The 15,574-nt window shown below is 55.6% G+C and overlaps 3 protein-coding genes across 3 annotated transcripts; 2 read left to right on the forward strand and 1 right to left on the reverse strand.

Annotated features, from left to right (window-relative positions):
- The first annotated feature begins 1,109 nt into the window (after positions 1-1,109).
- On the forward strand, positions 1,110-2,224 carry LOC34623232 (60S ribosomal protein L19). Its single transcript, XM_026334269.1, has 3 exons — positions 1,110-1,314; positions 1,550-1,688; positions 2,005-2,224. Exons 1-3 carry the CDS (start codon positions 1,197-1,199, stop codon positions 2,222-2,224), a joined length of 477 nt encoding a protein of 158 aa, XP_026190054.1. The 5' UTR covers positions 1,110-1,196.
- Positions 2,225-5,167: 2,943 nt separating this feature from the next.
- Positions 5,168-6,704, reverse strand: LOC34623231. The gene is made up of 4 exons (XM_026334293.1): positions 6,171-6,704; positions 5,711-5,939; positions 5,382-5,446; positions 5,168-5,239 (listed from the first exon to the last, which is right to left on the reverse strand). The coding sequence occupies exons 1-4, from the start codon at positions 6,702-6,704 to the stop codon at positions 5,168-5,170; spliced, it is 900 nt and encodes a 299-aa protein (XP_026190078.1).
- Positions 6,705-7,988: 1,284 nt separating this feature from the next.
- Positions 7,989-14,800, forward strand: LOC34623230. The gene is made up of 8 exons (XM_026334295.1): positions 7,989-8,561; positions 8,667-9,076; positions 9,608-9,992; positions 10,485-10,978; positions 11,209-11,738; positions 12,211-12,494; positions 14,352-14,551; positions 14,623-14,800. The coding sequence occupies exons 1-8, from the start codon at positions 7,989-7,991 to the stop codon at positions 14,798-14,800; spliced, it is 3,054 nt and encodes a 1,017-aa protein (XP_026190080.1).
- Positions 14,801-15,574: the final 774 nt, after the last annotated feature.

Raw genomic sequence — 15,574 nt, forward strand, 5'->3', positions numbered from 1 at the left:
TGTTCAAGGCACAACAGAATAAAAGCCCCGGGCAACAAAAGTGCATGCACGGAGGCTACCGTCGCCACTACTGCAGCTGTGCAGCTGCTGCGGGCTGAGCGTTGCTGCTACTGGTGTTTTCGTAGCAAAGGACTCTTTGGGGCTCTGGCGCACCATAAGGCTTCCTGAGTCTCAGAATTTCGGTGGTGAGGCCTTTCAGAAGAACTGACGGGTGGACCCCTCTCTTGCTACTCCCCCGTGAAAATGGTATGTCCTCTTCCTGCCCCCAGCTGGTTACCGAGGCACAAACGGCCAGAGCTCCAGGATCCTCGATAACGGGCCGTTATGCCTTCTCCATTTGATTCCTCTCTTTTCTCCGAACGGTCTATGCGCAATTTCGCGGAGAGGCCACGTGATCTGTTGCGCGCGGGAGTGCAGAGCTCCCGGAAGAGGCGTGTGGGGTGGGGGCTGCCCGTTTGAAACTCCATGGGTTTTGATTCCTAGAATCAACTATATCCCTTGTATTTCATTTACTGCTGTGTTGGGTGTGGCGTTTAAGGAAAATATGAGCCGTGCGGCTTTCTATTGAGAAGGCCTTGTTGCTTCTTGTAGGGCTTCTGGCTACGCAAGGGAGTTATCTGCGGGTCTCTCATTTTGTTCCTCTCATGAACTATTCGTTCATTTTGAGCTATTGTATCTCCCGAAACGGGCTGGAATGAACAACATATGTGAATTGCCTTAGTGGCTCCGTGGGCTTGCCGGCAATCCACGCTCCACTGTGGACGCACTTCTTTGTTAGCCCGCGTTCAGACACGCATCGATGCTGTAGCACCTCTCTACTTTGGGGAAAACTCATCATTTTATAGGAAGCCGTGTGCTGGAGATGCACCCGAGTATTGTACCATGCTTTGCACGGGGGGGTGGCCGTCTGCACGATTTGACACCCTTTTACATGCACGGTTTGCGTGTAGGGTAGGGTGCTTCCATGCGTGCCTATTCTTGTTGGACGCACGTTTCCGCTTTTCTAGGTGCTCCTTGGAGCCGCTGAGTGGCTAGCCGCCGTGCCTGGCGAAGATACGCGAATTATGCGAGCATCTCCGTCGTGTGCATGCGTTTTTTTTCAGTCTCTGCGGCTCCAGAAGCGCCTTGCGGCGTCCATCTTGAAATGCGGCAAAGGCCGCGTGTGGCTAGACCCCAACGAGTCCAGCGACATTGCAATGGCTAACAGCCGCTTCTCTGTACGCAAACTCATCAGGGATAACCTCATTATCCGCAAGGCCGTCGCGGTGCACTCCAAATACAGATACAGGCTTTACCAGGAAGCGAAGCGTCAGGGTGAGTCTGTCATTGGTTTTCAGTTAGTCTCGTGAGCAAGCGTCATCAGCGTGGTGCCCGCGCAGGAGGTCTCAGCGGCCTTCCGCCGCGCATATCGATGTGTCGGCGGCAGTGCCTTTTGTTTTTCCGAATGGTAATCAAAGGGAAGTGTATATTTTAGAGTTGAGGGGTTTGTTGGAGGCAGTGGGACGTGGCAGTGACAATGCGCGCTGTTGTGTTGCATTGTCTGGTTTAGGTCGTCACATGGGCATTGGCAAAAGAAGGGGTACTCGTGATGCACGGCTTCCCGCCAAGGTTCTCTGGATGCGCAGACAGCGCGTGCTGAGGCGTCTCTTGAAGAAGTACAGAGATGCCAAGAAGATTGACAGCCACATGTAGGTCTCTTTCTCTCTCTCTCTCTCTGCAAAAGGCAGCCTCCTGCAGTACAATCGTTCATGGAGGGAGGGGCCTTCGAGGATGCTAGGGGCTGCGGGGGGACGGGGGGCAGGCAGGCGTGTTTTTCATTGGTTGATTCCGCGGTGTCTGGACAGTGGCTTGAGGCCGTCAACGTCGGGGGAGATATTGGTGCATCGGGGTTGACTGTCCGTGGATGATGGGATCCAGCGTTCAAGCAAGCGTTCCTTTTTTGTGCTGTTGTATGTTTATCTAGTAGCGTCGCATCGTTTTTGTGTGGAACGGGTGCGTGATTAGGTATCACAAGTTGTACTTGCGCTGCAAGGGTAACCAGTTCAAGAACAAGCGGGTGTTGATTGAGGCAATCCACAACGAGAAAAACCTCAGGGTCAAGGAGAAGGCCCTGCAGGAACAGGTGGAAGCCCGCAAACAGAAGGCGGCACAGCAGAAGGAGAAGCGGAGACTGAAGGAGGAAGGCAAGCGACCTGGCTGTGCTTGTGCAAAGCCAGCCCAGTGAATGAATGCCCACGCTTCATGCCCAGGTTACGTCTGGTGCGCACAAGTAGAGCTGGAAAGGACGGTGGAAGCGTCCTGAGCGAACCCATTATTCGTGGCATGTTGAGGGTTTAGGCTCAAGGGTGCACCGTACGCGTGCGCGTGTCAGTCAGTGAGAACAGCAACGGTGGCCTCGCCTATCATCTGCTGCCATACCGACTGACCACAGGCACTCTCTGTGGGGTAGAAGGGGAGGAGCAAAAGCGTTTAATCCCGGGGCCGGTTGATTTGTCCTCGCTGCCTCTTGGAACAAGCAATGCGACGCAGAGACCTAGTGGTGGGCTTTCCTAAACCCACATGCGGAGAAAGGGCTAACCTTGCGCCTTGGAAGACATGCGTATTACGCTTTGCTGAGCCTCTGTTCCAAAGACTGCACGCCTCTTGTTCCTTTCTAGGGAGCACGCTAACTGGGAGGAAGGAGCATACTTTGCGTGTGCCGCTGGTCCCTGTGCAGATAGCGCGCGTATCGCAACTGATCCAGTCAGTGCGACCGATAGTAGTGGCGGGTTCAGGGGTGCACTTTATCTGAGCTGTCTATGGTTGGACTTCTTCTCTTAGAGAAAAAGTCGCTTTAGATACATGCAATTATGCGGCGCGGCCTTCTCATGCACAGACTGCAGCGGGGGGCAGGAAAGCGTGGATATGAGGATGGAGAACCCATGGCTACAAATAGTGCAACACACAGTGACCCGAGCAGGGCGGGACATTGACAGATGCATGCAGAGTAGTCTGAACACGCTAAAAATGGGGTGTATTTGCTAACTCTCATCATGCTTTCGCGGCACTCTTGTGGAAGCATCTTTAGCGCTTTGAATGCCTGGAAAGTAGTGTTTTGGGATGCTTGCCTCGACGGGAAACGGGCACTCAAAGAGTAAAAGGCGGTCTAGACCACTGATTTCGTTTGGATAGACATTGAACCTACACTGCATGTGTTGTACAGTCGCAAGACTGCCATCCCTATTTTTGCTGCGCATCTTTTTGTGGGAAGTTCAACAGCACCTGAAAGATGATGGAAGAAGAAAAGGGCATGATTTTATTAGTCCTCTTAATTTTGATGATGCGAAATAGGGTACGCGGCGGTCAGTGGGCTCGTACACGTAGCTGAATGTAGCCCAAACTCCGAGTCATATTCAAAATTAAGGCTGGCAGAACACTTGGTGAGGACTCCTACATTTTGCAGCGGCACACACACAAACCTTGGCGGATGCCACGAGAAACTGAGTTTTAACAGCCAGAACGCAGAGGTTATGATGCGCTACTGACAAGAATGCCTCACCGAGAGGGGTTAGACCAGCCTTTTTCCGAATAGACATGCATTGTGGGTAAAAGGAGTGCTACGCGACAAGCCAACATCCTGACAGAAGCGGGCTGCTCGCGAACCGACGGTGGAGCTACTCGCGAAGTGATCCCAATAATTAGGGATGATTAGAAAAACCTGTTGTCTGCCGGACGGTCCCGAAAAACGGCAAATCGGAGTAAATAGACATACAGGAGGACAGAGCACCTTTTCGTGGGTTCCAATTGCCCTAAAATATTTTCAAAATGGCCCAAACCCTAGGTCCCATGGACGCGAAACATTTTCTACGTCTTGAAAGTGCATTGCGCTACTTCAGAAGAAGCAAGCGAAGATGCCAGGTCACCATAGTAGCGCCATAAACCATGAGCCAATGCAACGGGCATAAGCGACTGTTGTTTTGGGCAACAATGAAAAGCATAAGAATAGAGCAATTTGCACTAGGCACCCTATATCGCGCGCCAGAGGCCCCCTGAGCCCTTGAACTGTGAGCTGCACGTCCGAAACTTTGTGCGCCATAGACTCCAGACCTAAACTGAACATAATGAATCCCCAGAAAGCAGCTTATTTCGTTCCTTGGATAATACAACAATGTCTGGAATTTAAAAATGCAAACGATAACAGTCGGGTACAAGATGTTTCAGGGCGAGGCCGCCACCTTTACGCCTATATCAAATCAGGTTACAACCATACATATGCATGTGTATGTTCTGCATTCTACGCCTAAGCAACGTGCAAAATCGGCACTTGAACACCCAAGGGGCACCTAGTCTCCGGCCGATTTATCAAAACAGCTTGATGCACGATGCGTGGTCCGCCTAATGAGAAACTTCTTCCGTTTATTTACAGGTCTCTGCGGAGAGAGTGCGAAGAGGGAGTGTTGGGTTCAATAGCTCTCCGGCCCATTCCGAAACGAACAGAGCACAGGCTTTGAAAGCGCTTGTAACTTGACGAGGCGAGAAGCAAAAAGTTCCTCTTTATCCCTCGTTCCAACCTCCTAAAAAAGGGTTATAGTCCTCTTGGCGAATGATGGGGTGGGTAGGTGGGGGTACAGGGGGCGGCCCCTTTCGCTTGGCTCGCACGGCAGCCCAGGAAAGCAACACTCACACACTTCCCACCCTTTCCACAAAGTAGTCCAGCGGTGTCCAGCGGGTGCCAGAAAAATCAAGTCCCCAGGAGGATGAGCACCCTCCACGCAGCGCGAATGTAGAAGCCAGCCTTGCACGTGAAGCGGTGCGCTGCTGGTGCAAGTCGTAGATGTATGCAGAAAGGGTGTGTGTGTTAGAGAGGGTGAGTTCAAAAATGACGCAGAGGCGAATTGAGGGACTGCGTAGTGCAGAAGAACGTCGAAAGATGCGCCGCGCAAGGAAAAACTGCGGATAATTCCTTAGTTTCTGTCATGAAGAAAGTATGAACAAGCGTGCATGTTTTCGTGAAGCCCCCTACGCGTCACTCCCCGTTTGCAGGCCCACTGTCCGTGTGCCTCCCCACCATCCCTGTCCGTTCCCCCCTGCTGCTTGCTCTTCTCGCTGAGTAATAACTCAGTGTGCTGGAGGCAACTGCAGTGCTGGAAGCGGCAGGCGCCACAAGGCAGGCGGCTTTCGCGCCTCTCTATGCATCCGATTCTCGGGCCTCGACGGTCACAGTGTCCAGCCCCCCGGGAAGCTTGTCTCTCAGCTCCATCTGACGCACAATGCACTCGCACAGTTTTTCAGAAAAAATACGCAACTCTTCAGCGGAAACCGCGTACCCACCAGTTGAACACTGCAGAGGAGCAGCCTCAGTCGCCTCTTCGTAGAACTTGGTAGCTCCGAAAAGGCCTCACCTCTAGACCATATTTGACGGTAATCGCATTCGGCCCCTCATAAAGCAACGAGACTCCGCCGTTCTCTGTGCAGCACCCCAACACACACGAAGCTGAATGCCAGACAGGAAGTGTCTAAGACCGCCTATTTCTCGACTCGGAAAACAATCGCAAGCTAAAATAGGCGACGCTTCATGCGAGAGAAGCCCCGAAGCGCAGCTGCAAAGAGATCTGCACCGCATGCGAGACGGCAACTCCCCGGGCCTTGAACAAAGTCTGCTGCACCCTAAGAACCACATGCTAACCCCCCCCCCTTCCTCCGTCTAGCCAAGCGTGCTTCGAAGGCTTGCCCGTATCAGCTATGGAGAGGCTGCCTCCCATCTGTTCAATTGCTGGCAGTATGGCGCTGAGGGCATCTCCGACTGTCTCGGCATTAACGACTGCTTCTGCCACATCCGCGTTTCTCTCGAAGGAGGGTGAAGCCTCTAACACCTCCACCCCAGGCCACACCTCCCTAAGGGTTGCCTCAATGCCGTTCCTCAGAGTCACCGAGGAAGAAGGGCAACCCACACAGGCTCCCTGCAGACACATCCGATGCAGGGGTCACAATTTCTGAGCTTTCGGCCGTAGAAGCTGAGCCGCGTCGCTCCGACAGCCACACCAACACCAACGACAGGAAAAAAGGAGAAGGCAGTCGAGACGCTTGTGCCACTCCCCTCCCCCGCCCTCCCTACACTGTAGAGCGGCCTGCCTGACCAGCAGTTCCAAGTACACTTGGCGTTTCTCTATGTCTGCTTGAACGAGCCGTACAGCGCCCCCGTGCGAACGAAGCATCGGCTGAATTTCCCGCAGAACCTCCTCCACTGCTTCTGCCGTAAGAGGCACACGATCGCCACCACTAGACACGTCCTCCGCCTCTGCCGAGAGTTCCTCTTCAGTTGCTGTAAGAGTCGGATTGCGCGCATGCGAATCTAGAAGACACTGCCGAGGTGCCTGTTGCCCTCCAATCTCCTCTTCAGAAGCTTCTGTGACACTTCGATCTCCCGAAGTGCCCCTTGCCTCCTGCTGTGACAGATGCTGATGCTGCCGCTCTGAAGGCGTACCAGTTTGATGCCCCCGTTCATCCCCCCCTCCTGCAGCAGTTGCTGCCGCGGAAAAATCAGAGGTCAAGTGTCTGCAGCCTACTGCCGCAGCAGCCCTTGGTACAGCCTGAGCGGAGGCATACTTGCCCACGAAGGCGAAGGGAGTCTTGCACAGAGTACCCCTAGCAAGCGCGTCTGTAGATCTGGCTGTAAGGGCAACCAGAACACCGTGCAACGCGAGAGACAGTTTCAGGAAGCCCATTGCTAGTCGTGCGAGAGCAAGAGAGAAAAAGATACGGCTCATAAGACGTAAGGCTGGTCTGAGAAGAGGAGCACTTGTCTGTAGCTGCACAGTGAAGGGTAAGGGCCGAAAAAACGCGGAGAGACGCGTGTGTGGAGAGACGCAAGCAACCCCGTTCCAACAGGGGTGTCGTGCACTCTCTAGGCGGATTTGAGTGTACACCTTGACCCCTTTCTTCTTGCACTTGTTCCTTGCATTGCCTTCTCGCGCTGCATTCTATGGCCACGCTTTGGTGGAACATGCGCTTCACACCCTGTCTCTTCCTTGCAGCAGCAGCAAGGAACCAAAGGGGATCCTTCTTCGGAGACGCTCCAAGGATGTGGGATTTTCACATCTCCAACGGCGCCGAAAGTGCCAAGAAAGAGGAGGAAAGGAGAGAGAGAGAGAGCGACGAGGCGAGCACCAGGGGTTGAGAGTCGGGGAAAAATGCCTTTGGCGCAAAGTCCTCTCACGCCCAATGGCGGATGTGCATCGAGAAGAGTGGAAGAAAAGCCTAGACACTTCCCGTTCAGATATATGCAGGCAGACAAATTTCAGGTGACTCTCGGGTGTGACTGTGCATGCATAGGAGCGATGACATGCCTTGTCGCCTACGTAATACGCCTCTCTCTATGCAGACTTGAAGTCTGTCTGAATGTACTCTCCAGTGTGAGCATGAGCGGGGGGAGAACAAGGGGGTAATTTTTTCGAGGATTTCCTCCATTCTTCTGCTCCCCCTTTTCGTGGTACCCCAAAGGCCACCGACCCCCCCCTATGGCTCCCGCTGCCGTCCCCTCGTCTTCGAGCCGCTGCTCATCTTGCGCCTCTCGGAATCGCTATTCGCCTGGATTCCACCAGGAAGTCGCACTTGAAACTGTGGTAGGGCTTTGTTATGACGCCTTTCACCGATTTACACTGCGAGAGGCTTCGCAGGGGCCCCCTCCTACTTGCCCATCTCGCGAGGGTGCCACTCGGGAGCACTCGCTGCCTAGCAAGAGACGACGGCATGATCGCAGCAAAAACTCTTCCTCCTGCCGCGGGATCTTCATTTTTCAGAAGGGCTTTTTATTCGATTTTCCCATATCTTTCACACGGCGGGAGGCCTCCGAGCGCCCTCCGCCGTTTCCTATTTGAGCCTTTTCCACCACCCTGCCCTTCCGGGGGGCCCCCGTCCCCCGTTGTGCAGAGATACTCTCTCTCTGTCTCTCTCTCTTTCTCTCTCTGTCGTTCCTCTTACCCCCCTCCCTCCCTCCCTAGAGGAGCATCATGGATGTTTGCATCAATCACGCCATCAGCAGGGAGAGGCCGTCCTCGCTTGCCCGGCTGTATGCAGACCCCAGGGGCAGAGCCGTCCGCTGTTTTGCAGTGAGTCAGACAGGCGCAGTGGCGGCGATTTGTCTGGAGCCGTACAGCGCTGCAGCTCTCGCGGCTGCTTCAGAGCAGTGCAAAACAACAAGGGGGGAAGGCCTTTCTGGATCGAGCGCTCCCGCCTCGAAGAGGCCCTCGGAGACACTTCCAAAATCCTCCGAGGCACAGGCGCGACGGCGACTTCAGACAGCCGAACCCTTGCAGCGGGAAGCAGCGGCACATTTTCTTCACGAGGCAGAGAGCTCGCCGCGCTCAGCCTCGTCCGTGCGAGAGCGGAAGAATGAGCAGCGAGCTCACAGTGCCGAGCATTTCCAAGCAGCTTCGGGGAGAGATCCTCTGGAGATTCCAAAGGAGGCGAAAAACAGCCGCCACACAGAGGCCGCCTCGGAGTCGCTTCCTCATGCTGATTCTCCAGCTGATGAGGACTCCTACTACGCCGCGCGGAGGCTGCGGAGTCGTGCCGCAAGAAAGGCAGCAGCATCAGCATCAGTAGCAGTAGGAGGGGGAAAGAACTCTCGCTCTGAAAGCCCCTCTGCCGCTCCTGTATGTCTGCAGAAAAGCTCTTCTTCTCCGCAGCACCGAGACGCAGAGCTGCTGCCACTGCGAGACGGCCGTGGCAGATGCAGGGACGCTGCAGCGGCACTGAAAAGATCGCCTTGGCTCTTTGAGAGCGCCGCTTCTAGCTGGGAAACTTCGGCAGCCTCCGAATCCTCTCCAGGATGCGGGAAGAATGAGGAGAAGGGAGCGCTGCTTGATGAGGCCAGCAGCGGCTACCTCCCTGCTGCTACGACGCTTGTTACAGGGGCTGACGATCCGCGAGTGGCAAGCCGTCCCCAAAGACAGCTTCCCCTGCGCCTTTCCTCCCCCCCTGCCGTGCAGCAGGAGGACGTCGAGGCGGGGTGCATCGTTCTTGTTGATACACGGCATTTGTTGCCGGTGTGGGAAATGCCGCTTGCGAGCTCCCCCGCGCCGACTGAGGCAGACAGGCTGCTTCAGCCGATACGCTGCTGCTGCTGCTGCTGCAATCGATGTCACTTAGGCCTCTGCGTTCGCTGCCGTCGCGAAGGCAGCGAACGCAGCGAAGACAGCGCGTCTGCATCTCCGGAGGCAGCAGTAGTAGCAGCAGCAGTTGCAGAGACAAGTTCACGCGCCTTTCACTGCTCATCTCTCTCCTTTGACTGCGGAGATATCTGCCTCACGCTGGTAGACACTCGGGGGACTGTCGAGTTGATTGCTCTACGGCCGCTAGTTGCTGGCACCAGAAGGACGCCCGTGCGAAGCTCCTTTGAAGCGTCGCAAGAGGCTTCGAATGCATCGCAGGCAGCGGCGGCTGCAGCGCATGCTTCAGAGTACCCCCTCGATTACGCTGCAGCAGAGCCAGCAGCAGCAGCTCCTGCTGCTGTCTCTACAGTCACTACAGCCGTTGAGGGGCACTACCCCCAACGACTGGCGCGGCTCGAGCTCTGCCCTCCCGAGGTTGTTGGGGGATCTGCGCTCGCCTTTTTTCGCCTCCTTAGGCTGGGGAAAATCGGCAGCGAGGCTCAGCATGCCGCTCTCCTCTCCTCGCAATGGGTGATCGACGCTTGGGGGGGGCCTACATGCAGCGTGGGGAGAGAAGAAGTTCGCGCCAAAGCCCCTCTTCAGGGAGAGGCTGAAGGCTTCTCGAGCAGCGCAGCAGGCGACAAGGCCGCTGCAGAAGCCGGAGGCTTTGGCTGCAACGGAGCAGCTAAAGACGACGTTTTTTCTGCGGAAGAACTCGTGCAAACTTCGCACGAAAGCCCCGCCTTGCTGTTCTCCCTTGAGGAAAAGGATTCGTGGGATCGCGATCCTCTCTCCCCCCGCTCCCTTCCTCCCTTCGGCGGCCCCTACTGCTACGCAGAGGCTTTGCTGCAGTTCTCAGGAGCGCCGCCTCTCAGACTGCTGCTAGACTTCTCGGGAAAGAGGACTTTGCGCTGCGTGTCACTTCTGTCTTTGGACTTGGCCTTGAGTTGCTTGACATTCGCAGCTCCTGCTGCGTCTTCAAGCGCTCGCAGCGCCGCGCAGCCACAGCTGCCACAAGGCGACGCCTCAGAAACAGCAGCAGCAGCAGCAGCGGGAAGAGGGGCCCCCTATGACAGTAAGGGCGGCTCTCCCTTGGAGCCAAGGGACGTGCGAGAGGGGGAACGTTTGGAGGAGAGCTCTCCGCCTTCTCTCGGTATGCAACCGAAGTCTCAACAGCAACAGCAGCAACCGCTCGAAGGTTCCCTCCAACAACAACAAGAGCAAGAGCAGCAACAGCGATACCAGCTGCAACAACAGCAGCAGGGAGAGCAGGGCATGCAAAGACCTCCCCAACAGCCGACTGGCTTCCAGCGCACGGGAAGCCTCAATAAGAAGTCAGGGGGGGGAAAGAAGCGAGACGGGAGGCATCATCAGCGAGAAACATCCGAGATAGGTGGGCTTGCAGGAGGGCCTCCTGTGGCTCCGGAGAGGGGCACTGGACGGCTGAAAAAAGGCACTTACGCCATTGCCCTCTTCAAATATACTGTAGGCTGCTGCCTGCAATTCACCAGCGGCGTCTATCGAGGGAATTGGGCAACCTCGACTGACACGGAAGAGCTCTCCAGTGCTCCTGCTGCTCCTGCTGAGGGCTTCCCCAAATCTATCAGCCAGCTGCAGAGGGATTTCCCCGTTGCTGCGTTTCATCAGCAGCTGCAAACAGAGGGGAGGCCTCCTCTCGTGCCGCTGCCGCCTCTTCCCGCCGCTGCTGCTGCATCTGCTTCCTCATCCACGTTGAATGCAATGGGGATCTCCAAGCCAGAGAGTGACTGCGGCAGGTGGCTCGTGGCGATCGTGCTGCCTTGCGGGATGATTGTTGTGCTTGACCTCCATCACCGAGTGTTGGCTAGGTCAGCCGTTGCTGCCTTGCTGCTGCTGCTGCCCTGCTGCTGCTGCTGCCTTGCTGTTGTTGCTGCCTTGCTGCTGTTGCTGCCTTGCTGCTGTTGCTGCCCTGCTGCTGTTGCTGCCCTGCTGCTGTTGCTGCCTTGCTGCTGCTGCTGCCTTGCTGCTGCTGCTGCCTTGCTGCTGCATTGTGTGTGAGTGGACTTGGGAATGCGGACAGCTGCGCTTTTTGCTTCAGATACCGCTTTCCGACCCCCAAAGCGGGGTATTTCGATCGTCTGGAAGCACAAGAGGGAGGGTCCTTTCTGGTAGCTTGGAGAGAGAAGCTCTGTGTCTTGTTCTCGCTACTCCCAGCAGCAGCAGGAACAACAGCAGGGGCCGTACAGACACTGCAGGACCCTCTAGAGGCCTTCTGGAGCCTCCCCGCAGCTGACCGGATGCAACAACAGCAGCAGCAGCAACAGCAGCAACAGCAGCAACAACAACGGCAGCAAGGTGAAGGAAAGCAGGGGCAGCAGCAGTGTCGCGTGCAAGCCATCATGGATCAGCAGCAGCCTGCCGAATCGATGCAAAGGCAGCGGCACCCGCAAGAGCAGCATGAGGAGGAGGTCGATGAGGAAAGGCATCATGAAGGCTCCCGGAGGAGCGAAGAAGGCAGCAGCAGAAGTTGCAGTCGGAGTGCGTCAATAGGGCCATCTCCCTCAGCGAGGCGATGTTTGTATTCTCGAGAAAAGAAGGGGCTGCATACCGCTCGAGATCTCCTGCAGGGTGAGAGACAGAGACACCTTCAAGTGCCATCACCGCATGCTTGCCCGCCTGCCAGATCGGATTGCTGCTAGTGTGCAGCGCTCTTACTAGCCAGCGATATGTATTCAGCTAGCCAGCTAGCCAGCTATATGAGCGATTGCAAGCGAAGCAGCAGTCCGTAAGATCCCTTGCCAGATTGGGTGGGAGCGCCAGCAGAACACGATTTGCCGGCTTAGCGAGAGACTGTCCCTCCTCCTGCAGCAGCAGCTTTTTAGAAAAGAAGCCGTCTTCACCTGGGGTGTGTCGTCGCAAAGGCTTCTTAGAAGCAGCTGCGCGCTGGGCCTTTAGGGCAGCCGTTCTCCGTGCGGCAAGCTCTCCAGGAGCATCATCCTGGTATGCTGGTGCTTCCTAATGCCTCTGTCTGCAAGGGGAAGATGCAGACTCTTCTGCCAATTACGTTTCCGCCTTGCGTGCTTGCGACAACAACGTGCAGGAAAGGGTCTTGCAGGCATCTCTTCGGGGGGCAGTTGCGAAAGAAGTGGCACTTCTATTAGTGGTGGAGGAGCTGCTCAGCGTGGTCTGCGGTGTTCCTCTCTCTCCGCCTCCCGCGCCGCAGCAGCAGAGGAAAAGGATCTTTTGTCTCTTCGAGTGCAGGGGGAGCTGCCTGTGGGGGCACGCTATGGACAAAGCGGCGCTAAGATGGAACGTTTTTCCATCCTCACCTTTTCCAAGGATCCAATGCTGCAGTGGCTCGCCATTGTTTCTCGCAAGGGGATTGTACGATTTCTCCACGTGTCCACATGTCTCTCTGTTTGTCTCTGTCTTTCTGTTTGTCTCTGTCTTTCTGTTTGTCTCTCTCTGTCTGTTTGTCTCTCTCTCTCTCTCTCGCATGCACGCCTCCTTTACCTCTCTCGTGGCCGCTGTTATTGCTGTGCTCCTTCCTCCGCCCTCTGCCTGTCTGTCTGTATCCACAACGTCTTCCACAGTCTCCACGGGAAGTTCACCGAATGCAAAGTTCGTGCATCTTTGGTCGGGGGGGAGACGGGAGTGGGGGGGACGACCAACGGGAGCTCTTGAGTGCCCCTCTCCTGCGTATGTCACGATCCTCTTCGCAAGTGCTTCTTGGCTTGTCTGTACAGGCCTTCGGGCATGCGTGGTGTTGTCTGTCTTTCGTGCTTTCCTGCTTGCGTCTGTCTGTCTGCAAGCATGCGTGTTTGGGGTGGTTGCTCTTCTCAGACGGAAAAAGTGCTCTACTTCCTGCATCTGAAGGCCCCTGGTCAGCGCGGTGTCTCCCTGAAGGAGCTGCGCTTAGAGACGGCCTTCCTCCCGATGATCCTTCAGGTATTTTTAGTGTCTCTATATAGACTTTTGTCTTCCTGCCAGTCTGTCTCTTCGCGGAGCTTCCTCACGCCGTGTGCGCCTTATCCATCCTGTGCAACAGTCCTGGTTTCCTTGTCCCTTCCACTCACTTTGTGCATTCTCGTACAATTGTTGACCCTCACAGACGTACAGACAGATATACAGACATAGTTGTACATGTACACAGTCATACTTTTACATGCACACGACATACATTCACATACACATACGTACACACAAACATATACAGATATACATACAGAAATATACAGACATACACACAGACATACACAAACAGATACAGAAGTACACAAGCATATACAGACATACACACAGACACATACAGACATACACACAGACATATACAGACATACACAGACAGATACAGAAATACACAAACATACACACAGACATACACACAGACATACACATACACACAAACATGTACAGAAATACACAAACATACACACAGACACACACACAGACATATGCAGACACACAAACATATACAGACACATACACACAGACATACACACCGACATATGCAGACACATGCACATACACATACTCATACACACACCTACACGTACACCTACAGCTACAGCTACAGCTACTTCTTTGTCTTTGCTGTGATGTCGCAGATGGAATGGATTCCACGTGCCAACGCCTCGCTGTTGGTCCTCCCCGAGCATCGCCGCTTTTTGGGCTGCCTGAGACATGTGTCTTCTCCGCATTCCGAGGTGTGCTTTGTCCAGCCATATATTCATTTCCCCCCGTGCAGCAGCAACAAGCAAGACTTGGAGGCTCCATGGGATTTCGACCTGGGAAGCAGCAGCAGTAGTGGTGGTAGCGAGGCGGAAGAGAGTGGACTGCGCAAACGAAGGCAGCGCTCGGAGAGGGGATCTCCGGGAAGGCGGCATGAGAGGCTGTCGTGTTTGCACAATCACTTGGCTCTCAAGACGCAAGGCTCTTCCCTTGAAGCTTTGCGTTCGCTTCAAGGGGCCCCCCCGTCCGCATGGCTGTCTCTCCAGGAAGCAGAGCGGCAGCAGCAGCCGTCGGGTAGGGAGAGACAACCTGGGAGCAGAAGGGGTCTTTCTTAGTGTCTTGCAGTTTACGCCTTTCTCTCTCTCTGGAAAATTTGGGCGTGTACTTCTTCAACATGTGCTGACTGACCTTGGGCCGAGTCTTTTCGCTTCTGTGTGCTGCTGCGTCTTTGAAGTGCGTCTTCTTTACTAAAAAGTGTATGTTGTTGATTCTTTTCCTCGGCAGAACAAGCGTGTGAGCGCTCCTGTTTTGCCGCGCGATGTTGTTGCTGTTGAGTCTTCTCCATGCGGTGGTGTTGCTGTTGAGTCTTCTCCATGCGGTGGTGTTGCTGTCGAGTCTTCTCCATGCGGTGGTGTTGCTGTCGAGTCTTCTCCATGCGGTGGTGTTGCTGTTGAGTCTTCTCCATGCAGTGGTGTTGCGGTTGAGTCTTTGTGCCAGTGTCGGTCCTATGGCTCTGGAGTTTTCGCATTTCGTGTGTTTGTCTATCCCTGCTTCTCCGCAGGCCCCTTTCGTCACCGCCAGTCCTTTTCCGCCTTCGCCGCCTCTCTGGGGGGACGCAAGCAGCAAGACGCGCAACGGGATGCTCAACTAGCGCTGCTGTATGCGTCGTATCTCAGGGGAGAGACTCTTCAGCAGCCAGCTGCTCGTTTCCCGACCGACTTTCTTCTCCGAGACAATGATCTCTGCCAGCCTCTGTACAGGATTCACGGGGTGTATGGACCTTCAGCGTTTCCGAGTGCGCCTTGTGGGGGAGGGAGTGGCGTCGGCGGCTGCTGCTGCTGCGTGGAGAGGCTCCCCAGAGGAGACCTTATCGACGTTAGCCAGCCGATGAGTGCATGGGGTTATGTCGAGGCTGCGCTGCAGATGCAAGTCGACCGTAAAGGGGGCGCTCTGCATGCTGACAGGAGGCGTCCAGATACGCCGACTTCACGCAGATCTGCCGCTCGATTGCTCCGCGTGGCAGGGCGCTTGAGGGCGATCCTGCAGGAGCCGCGTGCTTCTCCGGATGATCCTCAAAGGCCTTTGTCTCTGGACAAAGCTCCGCAGGCACAAGAGGAGATTGCGCCTCAGGCGATCGGAAAGCCGTCCTCCGGCTCTCCTGCGATTCGCGCCACGACTAACGAGGACGCGCACGCATCTAGACGAGCCGATCTGCAAGGGTCTTGCCCGCACTGGCGGCTTCAGGGAGAAATTCCAAACGGCGTCGAAGCAGCGGGAGCAGCTGCAGCTGCAGGACCAGTGCCGCCCCTCCTACCGCCATCTACGCCGCGTCTTCCAAGGCTGCAGGATGTTCTTGCGAGTCTGCGGCGAAAGCAGCCCGCCTCGTCTCTGCCTCCCGCCCTGAGACATAGCCGACCAACACTGCCGACGCGCTTCTCCCTCGCGGAGCTCTTGACGGAGAAGGATGCGCAGCTGGCAGCGGCGCAAGCCATGTCCGAGGCAGACTCGCCAGA

The sequence above is a fragment of the Cyclospora cayetanensis genome, unplaced genomic scaffold, assembly GCF_002999335.1.
Source record: "Cyclospora cayetanensis isolate NF1_C8 unplaced genomic scaffold, CcayRef3 CcayRef3_contig_4, whole genome shotgun sequence".
Lineage (NCBI taxonomy): Eukaryota > Apicomplexa > Conoidasida > Eucoccidiorida > Eimeriidae > Cyclospora > Cyclospora cayetanensis.